This window comes from Oryzias latipes, chromosome 5, assembly GCF_053564925.1.
Source record: "Oryzias latipes strain Hd-rR chromosome 5, Olatipes_Hd-rR_3.1".
NCBI classification, from domain to species: domain Eukaryota; kingdom Metazoa; phylum Chordata; class Actinopteri; order Beloniformes; family Adrianichthyidae; genus Oryzias; species Oryzias latipes.
This window is the reverse complement of record NC_136241.1, coordinates 21,492,814-21,512,892: the sequence shown is the minus strand read 5'-3', so window position 1 is coordinate 21,512,892 and position 20,079 is coordinate 21,492,814. Positions and strand designations below refer to the sequence as shown.

Sequence of the window (20,079 nt, the reverse complement as noted above, 5' to 3'; positions counted from 1 at the left end):
GTCCAAGTAATTGAATCTAAGTTCAGTTTTGCCAAGGAAAAAACAAATCAGAGGGATCAGCAGTCTGAAAAGTGATTTTGTTAAGAACAACTGCTTTTCCAAAAGGCAAGTCTGTTTTGTTTCTTCTGACTGGAAACCTGCATCTCATAAGGCAAATGGATCAAAAAAGCCTGGGAGAGAAAAAACGTGTCTTTTCTGAGAAAACTGAAGCTTGATGAGAGCTTTCAACAGATTCCAGGGACTCTTTTCAAAATCCTTAAAATGTGGACGATTTGAATGAGAGTCAGCTTTCAATAACCCTATAAAAATTTGAAGCGTCAAGAGGGATTTAAAGGTAAGAAAACTCAAAAGACATTTTTGTAAAGGGATGGCAATTGAGGAAGCTGGTATTCAGTTATGGTTGACTCACTGCATCTTATTGCTGCCCTTTTAAATATTGAATCTTGTAATAAAGGAATTCAACAGCTGGTCAGTAAAAGTGATTTTTGGAGGGTTTGTTTGGTCAAATTGCTCAAAATGTTTCTATTTAGGCTTAAGAATTTTTTTAAATAAAATTATAACCCATTCATTAGGTCTGTATTTTGGCCTGTTTTTATATTTTTGTAACCTCTTAATAAAATTTGTTGTGTTTGAGTTTTTTTTTTTTTACTAAATAGATAAGAGCTTGAAAATGAAAATCCCAACGTTTTTTTTCTCCCTGAATGAAGAGCCGTGCTAATTGAGTTCAATAAAATTGATACATTAATTTATCCCAGCAAGGTTGTCTGCCTCAAAATAGATTGGAAAATGACAATGACAGAATAATGATGTTAGAAGACATGTTTCTTTTTATCTGCTCCATAGATAAAACTTTTTTTAATTTGATGTGTAGTTGAAAAGATGACCTTGAGTTATACTCCAGAGAACATTGAAAGAAAGCATAAACTGACAGTATTATTAAAAACAGGATGCAATAGCGACATAGTTGATAGGTATAATGGTCAGAAATGTCTCTGTAACCCTTCTGTCTGTTTCTGCCCATTATTCTATGTATATTTGTTTGCAGTTACAGTTTTTTTAATAGTTTTTTTTTTTTTTGCTATGTTTCAGTTTTGTCAAACGTTTGACACCAAGGGCACAGCTGCATGGGGGGCAAAGGGCAAAAAGCTTTGCCCCCTGACTTGGCAACTCCCCCCCCGCCCATTTTGAGTCATTGTTAGTATCGTTATTCACAAAGATTAAGAAAACATCAACACAAGCTTCTTTCAGCATTTTAAATGCTAAAAGAAGCTTCCATTCCAAAGTCCCCCCACCTCAGTAAAATATTCTAGCTCCGCCACAGTTTGACATGTTTTGTTTGTTTTGGGTCTTATAAAATCATGTTTTATTTGGGTAATTTGGTTCTTCCAATGGCTTTAAATGACATTATTAAGTAGAACGTATATTAAATAGACGATTTAGTTTGTCTGAAAAATAATAAACGATGAGGAAAGTGATCAATAAATTTGGAATAAAATAAAACAAAAAGATTCACAAATATGGAGGTTTAATTTTTCCTTGGATTGTTTAATTAATATCATTTCTAGAAATGATTAAGACATGTAAGATGATGGCTGTTAAGAGGGAGCTCACTGTGTTCATTATAAAAGTTGAGATTTATGGCAAAAAGGACACAAGGAAGACGTTTGAACGAGAAGAAGCAGAAGTTTAGAAAAACATTAGAAATGAAAAATTCCCACAAAAATTAAGAAAGGTTTGCATTTTTTGAGGTAACAATCAAAAATCTAAACAATGATAGATGGAAAAAGAGCAGAGGGGATGACTTTTAATGCTTGGTTTTCTGACTCGCAGGGGTACCATCGACCCAGACATTACATCGCCACACAAGGTAATTAAACTGATGCAATAGGTGTGCATGAGAAGTGCATGTGTTGCACTACATTTGTGGAGACATAAATGTGTTTTGTGTGTTTTGTGTGTGTGTGTGTGTGTGTGTGTGTGTGTGTGTGTGTGTGTGTGTGTGTGTTTGCAGCCCCCACCTGGTAAATGGCGTCCTTTCGTTCTAGAAAGCTATTACCTCAGTCTCCTAAATCTTAACTCCTGTTTAAAATCCTCCTGACAAATTTAAGACCCTATTACCCAAAACCCCCAAAACTAATACCTAAGATGGATTGTGGGTGACTGCATGAGTGTGAGCCCATGTGTGAAAATACATGTGTGTGCATTGTGCATCTGTTCATTTGTGCAACAAGTTGTAGCAACTGCATTCATTAATGGGGGCATTTTCAAGTGAGTGTTCACTCACTCCCCATGCACACTAAAGTCCTTAAACCTCTGATTCCTGCATGTTGGTGTGTCTTTCAGGGCCCATGCAGGAGACGGTGAGGGATTTCTGGAGGATGGTTTGGCAGGAGAACACGGCTTCAATCGTCATGGTTACAAATCTGGTGGAAGTGGGAAGGGTGAGTTCATCATATTATACAATCTGTTTGTGTCTACTGAAAGATATGCATTCTCCCCCTTTATAGGTTTTGTTCTGCACCCGAAAAAAAATGGTTCTCAGTTCTAGGTTTCTTTCAGTCTGTTCTTCTTTCCAACCTCCTTAAGTCATGAAGTTACCTAGTTGCCTATGAAGTTAATATCTATTTTTTAAACGCTTTTCTTCTCCAAAACACACATTTAGAGATTTTATTAAGAGCATAAAGTTACAGTACAAAACAAGTGTTAATTTTTCTTTGTCAGTTTTGAGCTGGTCCGATTGTAATCACCTATTTTAGAAGTTTAAAATAAATGCTTATCCATCCTAGTGAGGCTGGCATGTGGCCTGACTGGAAAACATTTACTATAAGCCCAGATGAAGATATTTTGTTTATTTGATTTTGTTTATTTTGTGTTTTTCACTTGGGTGTGCACCTATGGTGGCCGTGAAGTCCAAACCACATAAAGAAATCACTCAACGCAAAAACATATTCAATACAATGACAATGAAAATAAAGCAAAAAAAATGCAGTGAGATTTGAAAAAATGAAACAAAATTCGAAACTGGAAAAGGTAGGTACTCTGGGATATCACTGATGATGATGCTTGTCCACCTTTTAAATGGGAGGTTATTTGGCATGACAATATCTTTCAATGGAAAATATTTCTTTGAGCATATTGCCACAGCAGTTACAAAAGTTCAGTGTTCGCTTAATCAACTCTTTACCACAGTTCGGGAAAAAAAACATCCTTCTGCTTTCCCTCTTCTTCAAAACTCATCCAATCGGTCCCATGTCCCAAAATACCTTCTCCAGTTTTTTTTAATTTAGTTTCTTTTTTTTTTTTACCTCTGCCGGTTCCAAGCCCGGTTTGAGAAGGTTGCGTCAGGAAGGGCATCCGGCGTAAAACATTGCCAAATCTACCATGCGACTCGTTCGCTGTGGCGACCCCTGATGGGAGAAGCCGAAAGTGGAAGTGAAGTTTCTTTTTTTTTTTTATGACATTTTGATTTCTGTAAATTAACTTTGTTTTTGACTTTCTTATGTTAGTTGAATTTTGTTTTGTTTTCTACTATGTAACATTGTTTTTTTTATTATTTGCTTTACTTTTTCTAAATTGTTTTTGTGATTTCTAATATGTTTTTACGTTGAGTGATTTATTGTTTTCCTCCCATCCAAATCTTTGATGATTCCTTCGCCATTTTTTTTCATTTTTCTCTATATTTTTGTGTTTCCTATTTTCCTAGAATAAAAGTCTGTACTTATCTGAAGATTTCCATCCTTTTTGTTATAAAAAATATTTTGTTACAAGCGTTGTGCCTCAAAATTTGAATATATTTTATTTAAATTTCATTCCGCAAATTCTTAGTGGCCTATAATGATGCTTTTAGGCTTCTGCTACAGGTGCCCGGGTGGTACAGAGCCAGTCAGCTGTTTGTGGATGCTCACATCCCCACCTGTAAAGCACTACTGCCTAAGCTTACATACAGCTCATGCTGCCCTGAGGAAACACTGGATACAGCGATTATACTCTTTTTAATTTTTTATACTCTTTTTAATTTCTATTCTTTACTTTTTAATGTATACTGTATTTGTATCTTTTTCTATGGACCACATCTGAGTCTGAAATAAAAGTGTTGTGTTAAATTGACACAAAGTTTGATTTTCCCCGGTTGATGATTCGTAGCCTACATTTAAATCTGCTGCGGGCCTGATCTGATCTTTCACAGGTAAAGTGTGTTCGTTATTGGCCAGATGAGACCGAAGTGTACGGAGACATCAAGGTGACGCTTATAGAAACGGAACCCCTCGCAGAGTATGTCATCCGAACCTTCACAGTCCAAAAGGTAAACATTTACATTTTTTATTTCTTTTTGGGTGTGGGGGGCATCGTTCTTTTTTTTTTTTTTTCCCCATATTTAAATGCTTTAATTTTGGGCTCTACAATCTCAGTTCAAGATCAGTTTGAGGGTTTTGCCCTTCTCTTGTAAGGTTGCAGCATTGCAAAGTGATTTCCTAAATAAGCACTGTAACTGCAGCTCACACTGATGCAGTGGCTGATCCATTTGTTGCAGCATTTATGTAGGATTTTAATGTCATTATTTCCATGGAAAAGTGCTGTGACTATGCTGGACAGATTACTTCCCACAAGGCGTCAGATGGGATCTAAACCTCTGAAATTCTCTTGAGCTGCATATTTACTGTCACAGCTCAGTACTTAGCATACATTTTCTGAACCACAAACCTAGATTGTGACTGTAGCTGATTGAAGGTCAAAAAGTGGCAGCATTTTTTTTCCAAGGCCTAAAATAGGAGCTGAATGCATAATTATTGCCTTTTTTTTTTTTTTTTACAAACACTCAGGAACTTGAGCTGAAAAGGATGAATAAATGGAAGCGTTTTCTATTATTGTTGTCACATTTTTCAGAAAGACTCTTGGCAGAGAATGAACAACAATAAGACGCATCATGACAAAACAAAAGCAAAAGCCTGCCATCCAAATCTATGATGTTTCCATCGCCATTGTTTATCGTTTTTCTTTATCTTTTTGTGTTTCCTATTTCTCTAGAATAAAAGTCTGTATTTAGCTCAAGATTTTCGTCCATTTTGTTAAAAAAAATGTTTTGTTGCAAGTGTTGTGCCTCAAAATTTAAATAAATTTTATTTAAATGGACTTATCCTTCAGTCATGCAAAAAGCAACCCGGGATTGAACCGAGTTCAAGCACTTCAGCAGGAGATGTTTCTGTAGCTTTCGCAACGTATTTCAAATGATTGCAGGTTCTTACAAAATACAAGAAATGTGTTTCGTTCTGGAGTTGTGACATATTTCTTTGGTGTTTTCTGTTACCTCTCCCCATCCCAACTTTCCTCCCCCTACACTTGTGTGAAGGCAGCTTAGCAAATGACAAGTCCTCCTCTCCCCTCTGTCAGTGCATTTAGCGATCCATTAATCCACAGCGCCTCGGTATGCGTGCACAAGTGCTCGATGTAACTTTCAAAGAGAAGCTGACTTCAAAACGCCGGCATATATTCCAAGAAAACCTTTATGCATACACACAGCAGACACTGACAGCTTCAGAGTCCTTCATCTTTGAACTGCAGAAGCTTCTGTGATCCAAAAAAAAAACAACAAAAAAAACAACAGAAAAAGCAGGACATCATGGCAGACAGAATTTACAAGGTCTGCACTGCAATTAATAGCTTCAGTTGCAGTGAATAATGAGAACAGGATCCTAATGAAAACATTTAGTAATGGCACATCCAAGGAGATTAACTGAGCACCGCATAAGAGAGGCTCAAAAAATATGCAAATGTGTCTACGAGAGAGACAGAGAGAGCGGGAGAAATGCAGGATGAAAAGACAGGAAGATCACAAAAGGTAGTTTATATTTGAGTGTCAGAATCAGTCCCAAATAGAAGCTGTGGGTGAGATAAACACATTTCTGTTCTGCTGCATGCTAAAAATTATTTTCAAAGCAACAATTTACCTGTGGAAGTAGAAATTCTGCAAAAAACATGCTGTATAGGCAGAGGCAATTGCAACATTAGTTCCGCTTGATTCTTTGTTGCTTGTGCAACGCCGGAAACAGCAATGGGAAGTACGAGGCAAGAGTTGCCTTGTCAATCAGAATAGGAGCACCCTGCTGCTGTTCAGGAGGAGGAAACCGCCTGTAGGAATAATGTAAAATTATTCTGATGTCCAATATTATAAAAAATGTAAAAAATAAAAGGCTTTCCTGTTCAAACAGTTGGGTATCTTAGAATAAATAAACAAAACTTAAATTTGTCATTTAAAATGTGACACCTTTTAAAAAAGGGGACTTAAAAAGAAGGGCAAGAAAGGAAGTTTTGGGGAAAAATTTAATTGCCATTTATGTATCTGTATTATTGGTTTACATTGCCATTGTTGTCAATTTTCAAAAAATTTAAAGTAAACTTCTGCTTTTGTAAAATTCTCAAAATACAACAAATTAGTTTTTTTTAATTAGAATTGATTTATTTAAAGCAACAAAACAAAAAAAAGCACAACAGAAGACAAATGAGAGAGATACACATCTATGCATGGATATATCAAGCATAAGATCATTAGTTATTGATTTGAAAATAAATCAAATTAAGAGATGTATATCCATACATACATATATATGATATCTTATTGATACAATGCGCAACACATTCAAGAAAAGTCTGTAAAAAAACGTTTATTGCTTGAAACAAAGTGGGAGGAAGCAAACTTCTATAAATCCATCCAAATTACTTTACTTATTTTTTTACATATATATCATATTCTGCTTTGTAACTTTGATCACAGATCAAGTATTAAAAGGTTGTAAAAGGTTGTAAAAGTAACCAGTAGTTGCTAAACAATCTGATCTTAGAAACGCATTTTTCTTATCAAGTTTACATTATCAGAAAAGTTTTTTTTTCTTCAGTGGTAAAATGCCTAGAGCTGACATTCAATACCAAAAAATAAAAATATAAAAATATCCACCAGAGGGAAAAACATTCACTTTGTTCTACTAATGCTGGATTTACACTGGTCCGTCTGCGGTGCATCTCCCTTGCCTTCCGGAGGGTGCCTGTCTCACGACGATCACTTTGGTTTGCATACCGGTAGTCTTTGTTGCATCTCTTGCCCCTCCCCCCCTGGCTTCTGGAGGAGCGGTTTGTCCTGCCACCCCCCTTGTGGAGTAGTTCATCCATAACTTTGGCAGTCAGGCCCTATGCCCTCTCAGGCCTCACTGAGTGCTTGAACAATGCAGATTTTGTGTCATAAATGACATTGTGTCTTTGTACTTTACAAATTAAACTTCCGTTGTCCATGGCAAAAATGGACGACATGCGTTATCGCGTGGGCATGGCCACTCAAATTTAAAATAAAATTGTGTGAATTTCTATGTTAAAATTACAACCGAAGTGTATTATTTTGAAACCCAGACCGGTTTCCTGTTTCTCCGGCTTTTTGCTAAAGAATTAACGCGTCAATGGGCTGGAAATGGAACTCCTGCGTAAAGCCTGCATTTCGTTGTAGAGGGACGAACGTCAGTTGCAGACATGATGGAGACGATGTAAACATTCCAATTGATGAATGAATTTCTATTTTTTAACACAATGGAGACTCACTGCAGACGGGTCAGTGTAAATCAGGCATAATGTTACAGTGACGTATATCTAAATATGCAAATGTTATGAGAACGTTCTGTCTTCTGTCAGTTGCTAAACCCTAGTTAAAAGCTCTCCAGGAGTCAGGGATGTTCATCTATGAGTTGCTGGTAAAACAAGACCTTGTCAAGTTTCTGGAAAGTCAAAGAAGGGGAACAGTAATGAGAATCTGTGACGCTTACTTTACACAGATAATGTATTTTGAGCCAAAAGGGACACAGCAAGAACTATTCTCGTCTTTCATGGTGAGGCGACATTGCAGCGCTGAGCGTTTGCACGTGCTCATTACATCCCCGGCATTCTAATTTAGTTTCTGTTTTTAACTCATCTGTCTTGTATTTTTAGCTCAGGCTGTGTTGGTCTTACCGTTTATCGATTTAGAGAAGTAATTTCAACATCACAAGAGACCAAATCAATGAGAAGTCGAGTTATCAAATCACTTTGTGGTTTTCCGGGTTTTCTCACACACACACACACACTCCACTCCAAACTCCCTCATCCTTGCTCCTTTGTTTCTTTTTCCACGACTGCACCCCCCCCATACTTTCTGGTTCCGCTCTTCTTCCCAGCCACTCTTCTCCTCAAGTCTCGTTTTCTTGACCTTTTACTTGTTGGTCTCCTCCTTTCATTGTTCCTTCCTTCTTGGGTTATTATCAGGCTCTCTGTCAAAACAAATGATCTCCTGCAGCCCTGTCTGTGTCAGAGGCGAAGCAGGAGATGCAACGGTACATGTTTCATCGCAGTTCTATTCTCATACAGTAAGTTGAGCTGAAGAGAACATGGATAACTCCATTAGAGCCTCTTTTCTTTTTTGAAAAGTACTTTTTGAGGAGCAGATGAAAATCAATTGTTTTGAATTATTAAGAAAGTAGAGACATTGCTGGATATTTCCATCAAAACCATGTTCTACAAGGAACTTCAGAGACAACGTTGGCTTTCACCAAACTGTCAAACCGTTTTACCACCAGGCACTTCTCTGAAGATCCAAAATCTATGTTAAAGCCTCTTAAGTTGCTGGAGGATAACAAAAAAAGAAAGGATAATATTTTTATTCAAAATCTTACGTAGACAGACAACAGTTTCCTTCTTAAACACATCTCTGCTCGTAGCAGCAAGCTTTACAGGAGAAAGAACTCAAAATGTATCCAATGTCATAGATATACGACTCAATGAAAAATAATTAGCCAATGAGGATTCTGGGCCCATCCAGTTTCACTTATTAACAGTCATTGTACTGGAAAAGTTCATTATAATTATTTTTAAATGATATTTTCTTGAAAAAAGCTGTTTTGGAAAGTGTTGACCCTTCTATTGGCCAACAGTAATTGCAGGCTCTAGCTACTCAGCAACCCTAAAAAGCAATAAGATGATGTGGAAAATAGATGGGATTTATTCCAAAAGACTAATTTATATATAAACCGGTTATTCGTTAGTTTATTGTTTGATTTTATTTTGCAATATGAGGATTCTGATACTCTGATCTCCAGCAGCACTGCTCTTTTTATTTTTTTTTCACATTATTTTTTCAATGTGTGCAGTTCCGGGGTTCGGTGTCGGTAAAGCAGAGTTTCATTTGTAAAATAAGGAGCTCAGAGACACGTTTGGGTGTAGAGGAACGCTGCAGCCTTTATTTTCCTTTTCATTCACATAACCTGAAGTTCATCTGTCACATTACGTCAAGAACCTTACATCTGAAGACCTATGCGGAAGTAAACAGTGTTACCTCCCCCCCCCCTCCTGTAGATGAAACGTCCCGTTTCAACATAAAACAATAAAGAGGAATGAAAATAGTCTGTTATATTAGCATTACAACGTTGAAAATCCCAAAAAAGGCTCCTCCTCAGATGGAAGTGTCACAAAGATGTAGAGATCTTGTCTTTGGAGGAAGAAATGATTCAGGTGAACAGCTGCAGGGAGACCAATGGCTTCGGGCTGCAGAGATCCTGGAAACCACCCATCAATAAATAAAACTTTAATAAATTGTAAATCAAACTAATGAGTTTCCAGACATTTGGAACGTTATCAATAAACATTCAGCTCACCTGTTCAATTGAGTTTAGTCGGTCTGCTCTGCTGCTGCGTGGCGTTCACTTGCTGCTGCTCTGTTACATGCTCACTTCCACTTTAACCTTGTAAATTTACCAGTTTTTTTTTCATAAATTTACGACTTAAAATCTTGTAATTTTACTTTTTTTTTTTTTTGGGTGGCGCTAAAACTCTGTCGTAGCAACCAGATTAACCAGATGGCTTAAGTATTTTGGCACAAAAATGCAAGATAAATATATTCAATTGTTCTTAATATAGTCATTTTCAGTACGTCTCTGCATACACTTTATCCACTTTTACAGGGTTCTGTTAAATGCATTTGAGTTGTTCACTTGTTATATTTCCAGAGGATACATAACTTAGAGGGTTTAACATAAGGGATTTAAAGATTTAAAAACCATGTTGTACACATTCCAAAATGAGCAAGTGGTTCGGGCTTCTAGTGAATCCAAGGGACGCCATTTTTTGTGAGGAATGACGTTTGGTTGATTCTCAGGTGTCCTCCAGCAGGATCATTAAATGAGCAGCTCAGGGTCAAACCCTCCTCTTAAAGCAAAGCTGCACACTGCATTAAAAAAAAAAGAGATGCCCAGCAGATCTCAGCTAAAAAATTCAAACCTTTTTGCTCTTAACTTTGGCCTCTGCACAAACCCTGACAGAAAAGTCGTCTTGTTATTTGTAGACAGTATAGAAATTGCTTCACCAAACTTTGTCATTTTTGAAGTTTCTCTGACCAGAGCTGGTGGGAAACTTTAGTCTGTTTAGCATCCCTGGGTCTTTGTTAGTTTCCCAGCATCCCTGCACTTAAACAGGACATTTCAGCAGCCATCTGTGGCTCTGCACAGCCCATCATTAAAATGTCAAGATGCTCTCACATGAAAAGGCAATGATGGGCACCAAACTGTCTCAAAGATTTTTTCAAAGAAGAGCAGCAGCAAGTGGTGGATTTTTCCTTTTTTCACTATCAGTAACCAGCATTTCCTTGTTTCTGTCACTGTTTGACGCACATTTGGCTGCCTCCCTTACCTTTAAGTACCTTTTAGGGAAAGGAGGTGAAAGTCGTTTCATAATCTCCTCATAAATTGGGCAGCTGAACTCGACTTTGACATTTCTTCCTGTAAGATTCTCCCAGTAGGGCCATCATGGGATTTGTGAAATCAATTAATCTTTTTTTATGGCTATAGAGTGGCCTTCAGTTTCCTCAAATCTCCCCTTTAAATTAGGCAAATGAGAGCTGTGATAGATCTTCCTTTCACTAATTCCCAGAAGTGTCCCAAAGAAACCTCTTGACATCCTTGAGAGTGATTTAGATGCACCAAAACCTTTGGTTTCCTGGAATCCTTAAATGAGCAAAGCCAGGAATCTTATTAAAAGAGGAGAATTTATACATTTCTTTTAACGATTTTTATTTTTGCTTTCTGTTATGTCTTTCAGAAGGGCCATCACGAGATCCGGGAACTCCGTCAGTTCCATTTCACCAGCTGGCCCGACCACGGCGTCCCTTGCTATGCCACAGGATTACTTGGTTTTATTCGACAGGTCAAATTCCTCAACCCTCCAGATGCTGGACCCATAGTGGCACACTGCAGGTAAGAGAATATGCATTTTTAATATTTGGATTTTATTATAATATTGATCAATCGATAGAAAAGACATTTGTTTAGTTGAGAAGTGCTTCCATTATTGGAGAAAGTTTTAGTTGGCTCAAGTTGGGTGGACATTGGTAGAAACATAAAAGGAAGAACAAACACTGCTCCTTTTGATTATTTGATGAAAAATCTGAAAAAAATTTGTTCCGATTTCTTTTTTTCTACATAAAAAACAACACATCATTCCCATATTTTCTGGAGCTGTTTACAAATAAAGCCATTTTGGCATTCCATCCATCTTGCTTTAACAAATATTCTGCACTACACAATTCCCTTCAACCAGCTAGTACTACACCTGGGTAACATTTCCGAAACGGTCATAGTCAAAGATCGGTATCTGGTGAAAATATTGTTAGTTCCGGCAAGAAAGGCAATAACCAGAAGATGGCTTAAGCCAGAACCACCATCGATTACAGACTGGACGGAAATAGTGGAGGAGATCTACATCATGGAAAAGATGACCTTTGCTTTAAGACTGAGAGAAGGAAAATTAAAGGAAAAATGGGACAGATGGACTGCATATAAAAACTTTTTGGTCATTGCATAATCTTTTTGTACATATTTCTGGAACGGCTGCTGGTATGTCCTTATTTTTTATTTATTTTTTGGTTGTTGTTGTTTGTTTGTTTACTCTGTTCAATTTCATGTACATTTGTGTTATACCTTATTAAAAAAAATATTTAAGTTAAAAAAACAAAAAAAAACAACACAAACTCACAAACTGGCCATTTCGCCCTTTTCTCCTTTGGTTTCCTCTTCTCCTCCCTGAATGAAACAGGGACATTTGTTATCAGCTTCAGTATGCTTTCTCTTCCTCTCTCTTACACACTCACTCGCACATATTCTTTCTCATGTCCATAAATTACATTGATGGTGTTAACCTTTAAAAAGCAGGAAAAAAACTTCACCTCCCACCCCACTTTCAACCCATCGCCATCAGGAACAGAAGAGAGAAAAAAGTTCAAGTGACAACGTCGAGAATCCCTGTGGCATCCGTGTGTTTAACCTCCATGTTCTTTTTCACGGGAAGAAACAGTTCAGCGCCCAAACCAAGTCATCAGCTTGTCCAAGCTTGAAAAGGTCACCGTTCTGACGAACGATGAAAAAAAGGTTTTGAATAGATGCTACATCCTTTCATGAGAATCTAAATTTAATGCATTCCATTTGTTCAGTGCAACACGGCTCTTAGAAATACAGCTGCTAACTGGAGTTTGAAGCAACACACACATTAAGGCTGAAACCCCCCACTTCCGATTTTTTTGCCCCTATGTGGCCTGTATCTGATTTTTTCATGACAGTCTGAACGACACAGATCCAATCTTTTCAAATGTGATCCAGGCCACTTGGGTATGTGGTCGTGAATCCGATACGTATCCGATCTTTTGAAATGTGGCCTCCGTCTGAACGGCCAGGCCACATGTATCCGACCCATACGTCATTGATACGCTACAAAAGTCATAATTCTGCATTCCACAACAGTGGGTCCAGACGATCCTGGCTCCAATGCCTTACTAAAATGAGAAGATTGTAATTGTGCTGGCTCCTTTGTAAAAATAAATTTAATACAGCAAAAAGAGCTCCGCTTTGACAACACTGTTGTTGACATCCGTTGTTAACGTTAGCTACTTCTGCAAACGAGGGACGTCGTTTACCGTTGAGCACTCCTCTGCGCATGCGGGTCACTTCTGGGTCATTTCACAGTCACACGGGAGATAACAAAAGTTCGCAATTAATTGGAAATGTGAACGGCCTTGAAAAAAATCAGATTTTTTCAAAAAATCGGAATTGAGCATTAAGCCCTGCAGTGTGAACATAGCCAAACTTACATAAGCTCTGTCCAAATAAAATAAAAAAAAGAACAACACTTTTTTGTGTCCACAATATCTTCGTATAAATATATATACACTATATATATGTATATATATATATATATATATATATATATATATATATATATATATATATATATATATATTAACAAAATGTTAAAGATATTTAAAAGGTAACATTTTTGGTTAAAAAAAATAGCAAAACTTTAATACTTTGAATATATAAATGGACATTTGCGACTATTTGATCTTCTAGGACAGGAAGATGTTGAACTAGAAAAACTACAACAGCTGACCATGATTACACTTTTAGAGGTTCAGATTTTGGTCAAATTCCTCCACTTACCAGACAATAAGTTAACTTCTAAAATCCTACAAAGCAGTGACACTTTGGAATTCAGTTATTTTTTTGTGAGTTAACATGTCAGCCTTTTCCCGCAAGCCCAACAAGAAAGTCATTTAGATTTCGTTGGTAATCGTTGAAACACAAAAACATTTTATTTAAAGAAATCTGGTGCTTTGTTTCATACATTTTTTGAAGAAATCTGAATAAGATTTTGCTATAATGGGTGACATCAGCTTTTGAATAAGAATACACAATTGAACACCAAATGCACATGATTTAATTAGAAAATTTGCAAAATTGCAGAAAGCAACACAGAACTGTAATAGAGTTCAAACATTTCCCGACTGCAGACGGTTTTTATCAACCTGGATTATATCCTTATCATAACCTGAATGTGAATGAATGTTGAGGGTTGAGTTGCAGCTCAAGGTTTCAAAGTGAGAAATTCATAAAGGACAAATTGAATGGCAAGTGGGTGAGCAGAAGTGGAGAGTGGAAGGAAGCAGAAGACAGACAAATGAGGGGAAGTGAGGCATAAACAGACAGCTAAAAGGGAAGCATGTGGACAGACAAGCAGGAAGTTGTGGCAGTCACTTCCAATATTTGGGGGCACGCTGATGCCATTGTCCTGTGTCATGAGGCTTTCAAACACACACATACACACACAAACGGAGACCCGGCAGTATTCTGGTTTCAACATTAATCACAGACGCTGACAGGTAATCTGCCGGGGCGCTACCCCCCCCGTGTTCTTATCTTCCTCTCCTCACTCCCTCTCTCTGAAGCTGTCTCTGCAAACTGTCGGAGGGATTACAAAATGAAAGATGGTTTTCTTTCCTCCTTTTCTTGGTTTTCTCTCCATCCCTCCATCCAGGCCTCCTCTCCTCCCTCAATCTCTCCCCCTGTAGTGTCCACTGCCATTGTTCATGGCCGCTGGCCGTTTTAACAGTAGTGGCTGTCTGTGGCCTCTTCTCCTCTCTGCTCGGTACTCTCTTCTCCATCTGTCTTGTCCCTCCAAGCACCTCCGTCCAGAGTGTGTTGCTTTGAAACATAACACAGGCTGTTAAAATGTCTGCAACTTCATGGACGTTTAGGGTAGAGAAAGGCTGACTCGGAGGCATTTTTATTTTGAGAATCACTTTTTGCTTCCAAAATGAATTGGTGTAAAGTATTTCAATCAGCTAGTGTCAACATTTTAACTGTCATTTGGGTTTAAACTCCTAAAAGCCATATTTGCAAATACACATTAACTTTTTTTAGGATAGCCATAACAGAGCCCTCTATGCCTTTCAGTTTTTAAATCTTAGTCTCTGTAGGTAATGATAGAATTCAGCTCTGTGGATTTTGATTTTTACCTTTATTGAAATGTGTGCACTGCCCTGCCAATACCACTTTTGTCCTGTAAAGTGCCATACCAGCCAAATTTGACTAAAAAATGTCAAAATTTCTTTAAAAATCTATAAAAATTGCCAGTTGTTTGATCAAGTTGCAGCATAATAATTAGGAAATAAAATGTCAACTATGTTGTAAATTTTCTGCAAAAACAATCAGAGATGGGTCACATGTTTTTTAAGGACCTACTCTGATGAAAATTGTGTTTTTGGTGTGGCATCTTTTTTGATGATGCAGGGCATGTATTCAAAAGATAAGTTCTTTATTCAAATCATAGTAATCAGGATCAGACAGAAAAGTTGGTCATTCCTGTTGGTTGTAGTCCCAACTCAGGCAGTAGCATTCTGAAGGTTTTTAACAGTATGTTTTGGAAAACCAGACAGGAGACTTCAACAGTAGTTCACCTTGCATAAGATGAAAACACAAATCTGCTTCAGTGAATCATAAATGATATTTCTCAGTATCTCTGTTTGATAAAGATGAAAAAAGCTGATTTAGTTGTGGCCTTTAATCTCTAATATGTTATTATTGTGACACAAATGTTTCTAGCTCGACATTTGATCATAATTCCTCCATAGATCAGCTCTAAATTTGCTCAGACTCTTTTCATTTTATTTCCAGAAACACAAATTTCTGAATGTCATTGTTCAACTGCAGAAAGTTTGATTCTGTCAAAGAGATCCGCTGCTCTAAGCAGCATGAGAGTCTAATAGACCATAGGCTTTTGGTGGCAGAGATAAATAATCCGGAGAGGTGTCTGCATAACTGTGATATGAAGCACTATCATTATGCAGGATCTGAACCCAGAGGACACGTGCAGCTTGAAAAGCAGAGGTCCAAGTATCAAATCCTGAGGAACTCCGGATTTCAATCTCTGGCATTGTTTCTGTATTTGATTTTCTTCAGGTTGAAATTTCTAATAACTGAACTCAGGAAGTCTTTGGATGAAAATTTAAACATCTTTAAAACCAATAAAAAAGAAAAGCTAGCTGTCTTTATGCCTAAAGTGTCATTACAGACTGCTTTTTAATGCAGTTGGTCGGTAATGTCTGAAAAGTGTTAAACAGATTACATCAAAAAAATAAAAAAAAAGTTAAACGAGTTTTAATAATAATAATTCTGCTGTTATTTTGTCAGTCCTCACATCTGCAGAACTCTTTATAGGGAATTTTTCTGTGTTTGTAGTTAAATATTTCTCTTTTCTTGTTTCTGCAGTGCTGGAGCTGGGAGAACAGGCTGTTACATCGCTGTGGATATCATGTTGGACATGGCAGAGAACGAGGGAGTTGTGGACATTTTCAATTGCATCCGAGAGCTGAGGTCCCAGCGTGTCAACATGGTTCAGACTGAGGTAGATGAAGCCATACAAATTGCAAGCATTATGTCTGGAACTGTAGAATCAAGAAGTTCATATCCATTCATAATTTAGTTTCAAAAAACAAAAAATGCAGCAATTATTATTATATTTGTGTCCTAATTTGTTCTAATTTTGTACGATCAATCTTTTTTTGATTGTCTGTGTTTTCAGATGTTGGCTCTTTCATTTTGAAGCAGAAGGGTTCATTTCTTCTCTAAGCTGACTTAAGCCGACCTAATCCATCCTGTCTCTGCTTTCCATTTGTGCTTCTGATTAAAATCTTTAATATCCAAAAAGTAAACTTTTCCACCAATAAAACACAGACTAATTTTCAGACTGACGGATCATCTTCCAAGCCTGAAATTGCCTTTTGAATGGGTTTTAGAAGTGCTTGGTTCGGTAAAGTAACCTAGGGCATCCCATTGAGTGTTTTTATGTGCCAGCACAAGTAAAAGGGTACATTAGTATGTGCGTCTGTCTGCGCATACTCGTGTGTTTTAATATCTCTCGAAACCAAGCTAAATGCATCCTGCCTTGCCTTTTGAATGTGTGGGAGCAATTTGTGTCAGTGTCGAATCCGCTTGCCGCTATTATAATCCTGCCCCACACAACACAAAGCAATTAATCTTTTAAAAGTCACAGGAGACCGTGTGTGGGTCTAAATGTGTGTGTGCGAGGACATGTCCCTCAGTGCTTTCCTATTTTGTGTGAGCACACGTGCATGCACCAGTATGCACATGTGCGTTTTTGCATGCCAGTGTGCATCTGTGGAGTAGGTAATGTTCAGGAGAGGTCATTTTGGTAGTGCTGTTAAACTCTCCTCTTAACTTGAAGGGCAACAATTAGCATTCTGTATAGAGGAGACTGAGGGACAATGCTGAAAACAAATTGAAAAGTAAGAGGAAAAAAAAAAAAAAAGGAGACAAAGAACGAAGCTGATCTGAAGGTAAAGTAGATAGCAGGACTTACTTGTAAATTAGGATGTTGCTGTAGCTTATGGTTGCTGATGTTTATACCAGCAAGGATCAATGGGATAAATCATTGCAAATATCCTTTTACTTGCTTTCTGGGTTTGATGAAATCAGACGCACACAGGCCATGTTATATCATGCATAAAAGTCTGAAGAAAATGCAGTGTCTGTACGAAGAAGGCTTGAAACTACACCTTTGCACAACCATGTACGTCTTCATTTTCCTCGTCTGAGTTAGCATCTGTCTCAGAACTGTACAGCTGGATAGCTCCAATATTGCTCGCCATTTTCGCTGCGCCAGTATTGTTAGGTTAGGGGTGTGAGGGGCTGTAAACAAAGAAAGTGTAAACAAAAGCATGTTGAGATGTGTGGACAGGCTTACACCCTGCTAACAACTCAGAGGTGAATTTCTAATCAACTACTGCCACTTTGCAGAAAGTATGTCCTAGACAATGAAACAATTTCTTTTGGCTAAAATTGACATAATTGTGTCTAAAAGACCTCTTGGAACGCTTTTAAAGTAGATTAAAAGATGACTGGATGGGACTTTTAAGAAAGTCTAGGTTTTCATATTTAGGTTTGCCATGAAACTTTTGTTAAGACAGTTTCACTGATGACCAAGAACCCCTTTTTTCTGGTGTTGCAGGAACAGTATGTGTTTGTTCATGACGCCATCCTGGAGGCGTGTCTGTGCGGGAACACCGCCATACCAGTGTGTGACTTCAGAGCGATTTACTACAACATCAGCAGAATAGACCCACAGACCAACTCCAGCCAGATCAAAGATGAGTTTCAGGTGAGCTGGGTTAGACTCCCACAATGACTAATGACTATTAAATGACTACTAATGACACAATGACTACTAAACCAAACACATACGTAAAAATCTTTATGGCTTGATTATTTTTTCTGGACTAGATATGTAAATATGCTTGTTTAAACAGTTTCTTTAAAAAAAAAATGTTTTTGCGTGCTAAAAAAAATACATATTTTGTATTATTTTTGCATTCATCAACCTTTTCAAGTGTTGACCAACAAGACTTGTCTTTTACAAAATATACAAGTGAAAGTGGCAACAATGAAATACCAAAAAAAAAAATTACATAAATGAAGACAGTTATTTGATCAAATGACTAACAGATAGGGAAATTATATTTTCACTCAATGGTGGACATCAAGTTGTGTAGTCATTTATCTGTGGGGTCCTGCAATAAGCAGTGCCATTTTACAGGCTAAAATGGAACACACAAAAAGATGCACAACTTTTGGTGAGGAAAAAAAAGTTCAAGTAGGTCCCTGGGGTTTTCAGCTCAGTAACTGGTCTTTTGTTCTGTTGGACTAATGACACTTTCGTCTCAACAGTTTCAACATCCGAGAAGATCCCTTTATCAGCACCGATACCCTCAGATCTACAAACACAATAATCAAGCAATCCACTAGCAAAAACAGTCACAATACCAATACCATAGCAATCACAATACTTTCAGCTAGTTACACAACCCATTATCATCATAAATGGTAAATACTAAAAAGAAAAAGAGAGAATCTTGACTAAGGTTTGGTAGACTATATTCTGAAGAGCTACAAGACAATTTACCAAGTCTTTAACTTAATCCAACTGACCAGGAGCTTTACCCACAAGCTGCATCTGTGCTGGACATCTCCCAATTCTAAAAATCAATCCCACACTCATGTTTCTTCTTTGCTGCATTTCTTTCTATGCACCTTTATTTATTAGCTGCTGCTAAGCATTTTAGGACTTTATTAGTCCTCCACGTAAATCTCCCCTGTGACAAGTTTACTTTACATCCTGACAAAATGTGCTTAAGTAAAGCTCCCCCTAAACACAATAAACATGATGGATCTTCACTTTCCTGTCTATTCAAAATAAGGGGAGATAAAAGAAAGTCATGCATGCATTGATCCCAACAAAACTTTTATTTCTTCCGTCTCCATCTCCTAGACGTCTTTCCAAGTTTCTTTCTTGCTTCACATTCAAATTTCATCCACTGACCTAGTGTCATATAAGAAACTAGTTTTTGCACATTTTGCAGCCTTTGTCTTGCTTTTTAATTTCGTCTACAACCAAACAAAACAGATCAAAGTGGGCCTATTCACTTTTTTTTGTTCATCAGACTCTTAACATAGTAACTCCAAGAGTCCGTCCAGAGGACTGCAGCGTGGGTTTGTTACCCAGGAACCACGATAAGAATCGCAGTATGGACGTTCTGCCTGCAGACCGATGCTTGCCTTTTCTCATATCTGTGGATGGAGAGAGCTCTAATTACATCAATGCTGCATTAATGGATGTAAGTTCATACATAGTTTTTGCTGTACTTGACCGATTTTTGTACACTGCTACATTTTAAAGTTATTTCCTAACTTTGGTTTCAGAGTCACAAACAGCCAGCAGCCTTCATTGTTACACAGCATCCTTTGCCAAACACCATAAGCGACTTCTGGAGGTTGGTGTTCGACTACAACTGCTCCTCCATTGTGATGCTCAATGAGATGGATGCAGCACAGGTAAAACCGTATGTCTGTCTCTACTCAGTATTTGTTGTTAGTATTTAAGAGAAAAAAAAACTGAAATCCACAAATTTTTTGAAAATGTGCATAAAACATGACTCAAACTTGTCATGTCTAGTTCTGCGTGCTTATAGAAGTTTGCATGCTTTTAGCAGAATCACGCAAAACCAAAACTCTTATAGTATTTGGAAACCCACTATGTAAAATTAAACAGGGTCAGACATTATGCTGCCAGATAAATGCTAGGACAATGCTCTTTTGTAACATATTTGCCAAAAATTTTTTTAAGACCGCTTAGGAACTGAGTTACTTTTTGTACAGTAAGTTTTTTTTAGATAAA

General features: G+C 37.5%; 1 protein-coding gene across 18 annotated transcripts in view; it reads left to right on the top strand.

Moving 5' to 3' along the window:
• Positions 1-20,079, top strand: part of ptprt (protein tyrosine phosphatase receptor type T) — a 311,398-nt gene that overhangs the window by 279,332 nt on the left and 11,987 nt on the right. For all 18 annotated transcript variants that reach the window (XM_078948035.1, XM_078948033.1, XM_078948029.1 and 15 more), the window contains 8 exons: positions 1,831-1,867; positions 2,344-2,441; positions 4,187-4,303; positions 11,101-11,255; positions 16,098-16,233; positions 17,857-18,006; positions 19,346-19,519; positions 19,605-19,736. In XM_078948035.1, the coding sequence (XP_078804161.1) occupies positions 1,831-1,867; positions 2,344-2,441; positions 4,187-4,303; positions 11,101-11,255; positions 16,098-16,233; positions 17,857-18,006; positions 19,346-19,519; positions 19,605-19,736 (999 nt within the window). The remainder of the gene's footprint in view (positions 1-1,830; positions 1,868-2,343; positions 2,442-4,186; positions 4,304-11,100; positions 11,256-16,097; positions 16,234-17,856; positions 18,007-19,345; positions 19,520-19,604; positions 19,737-20,079) is intronic.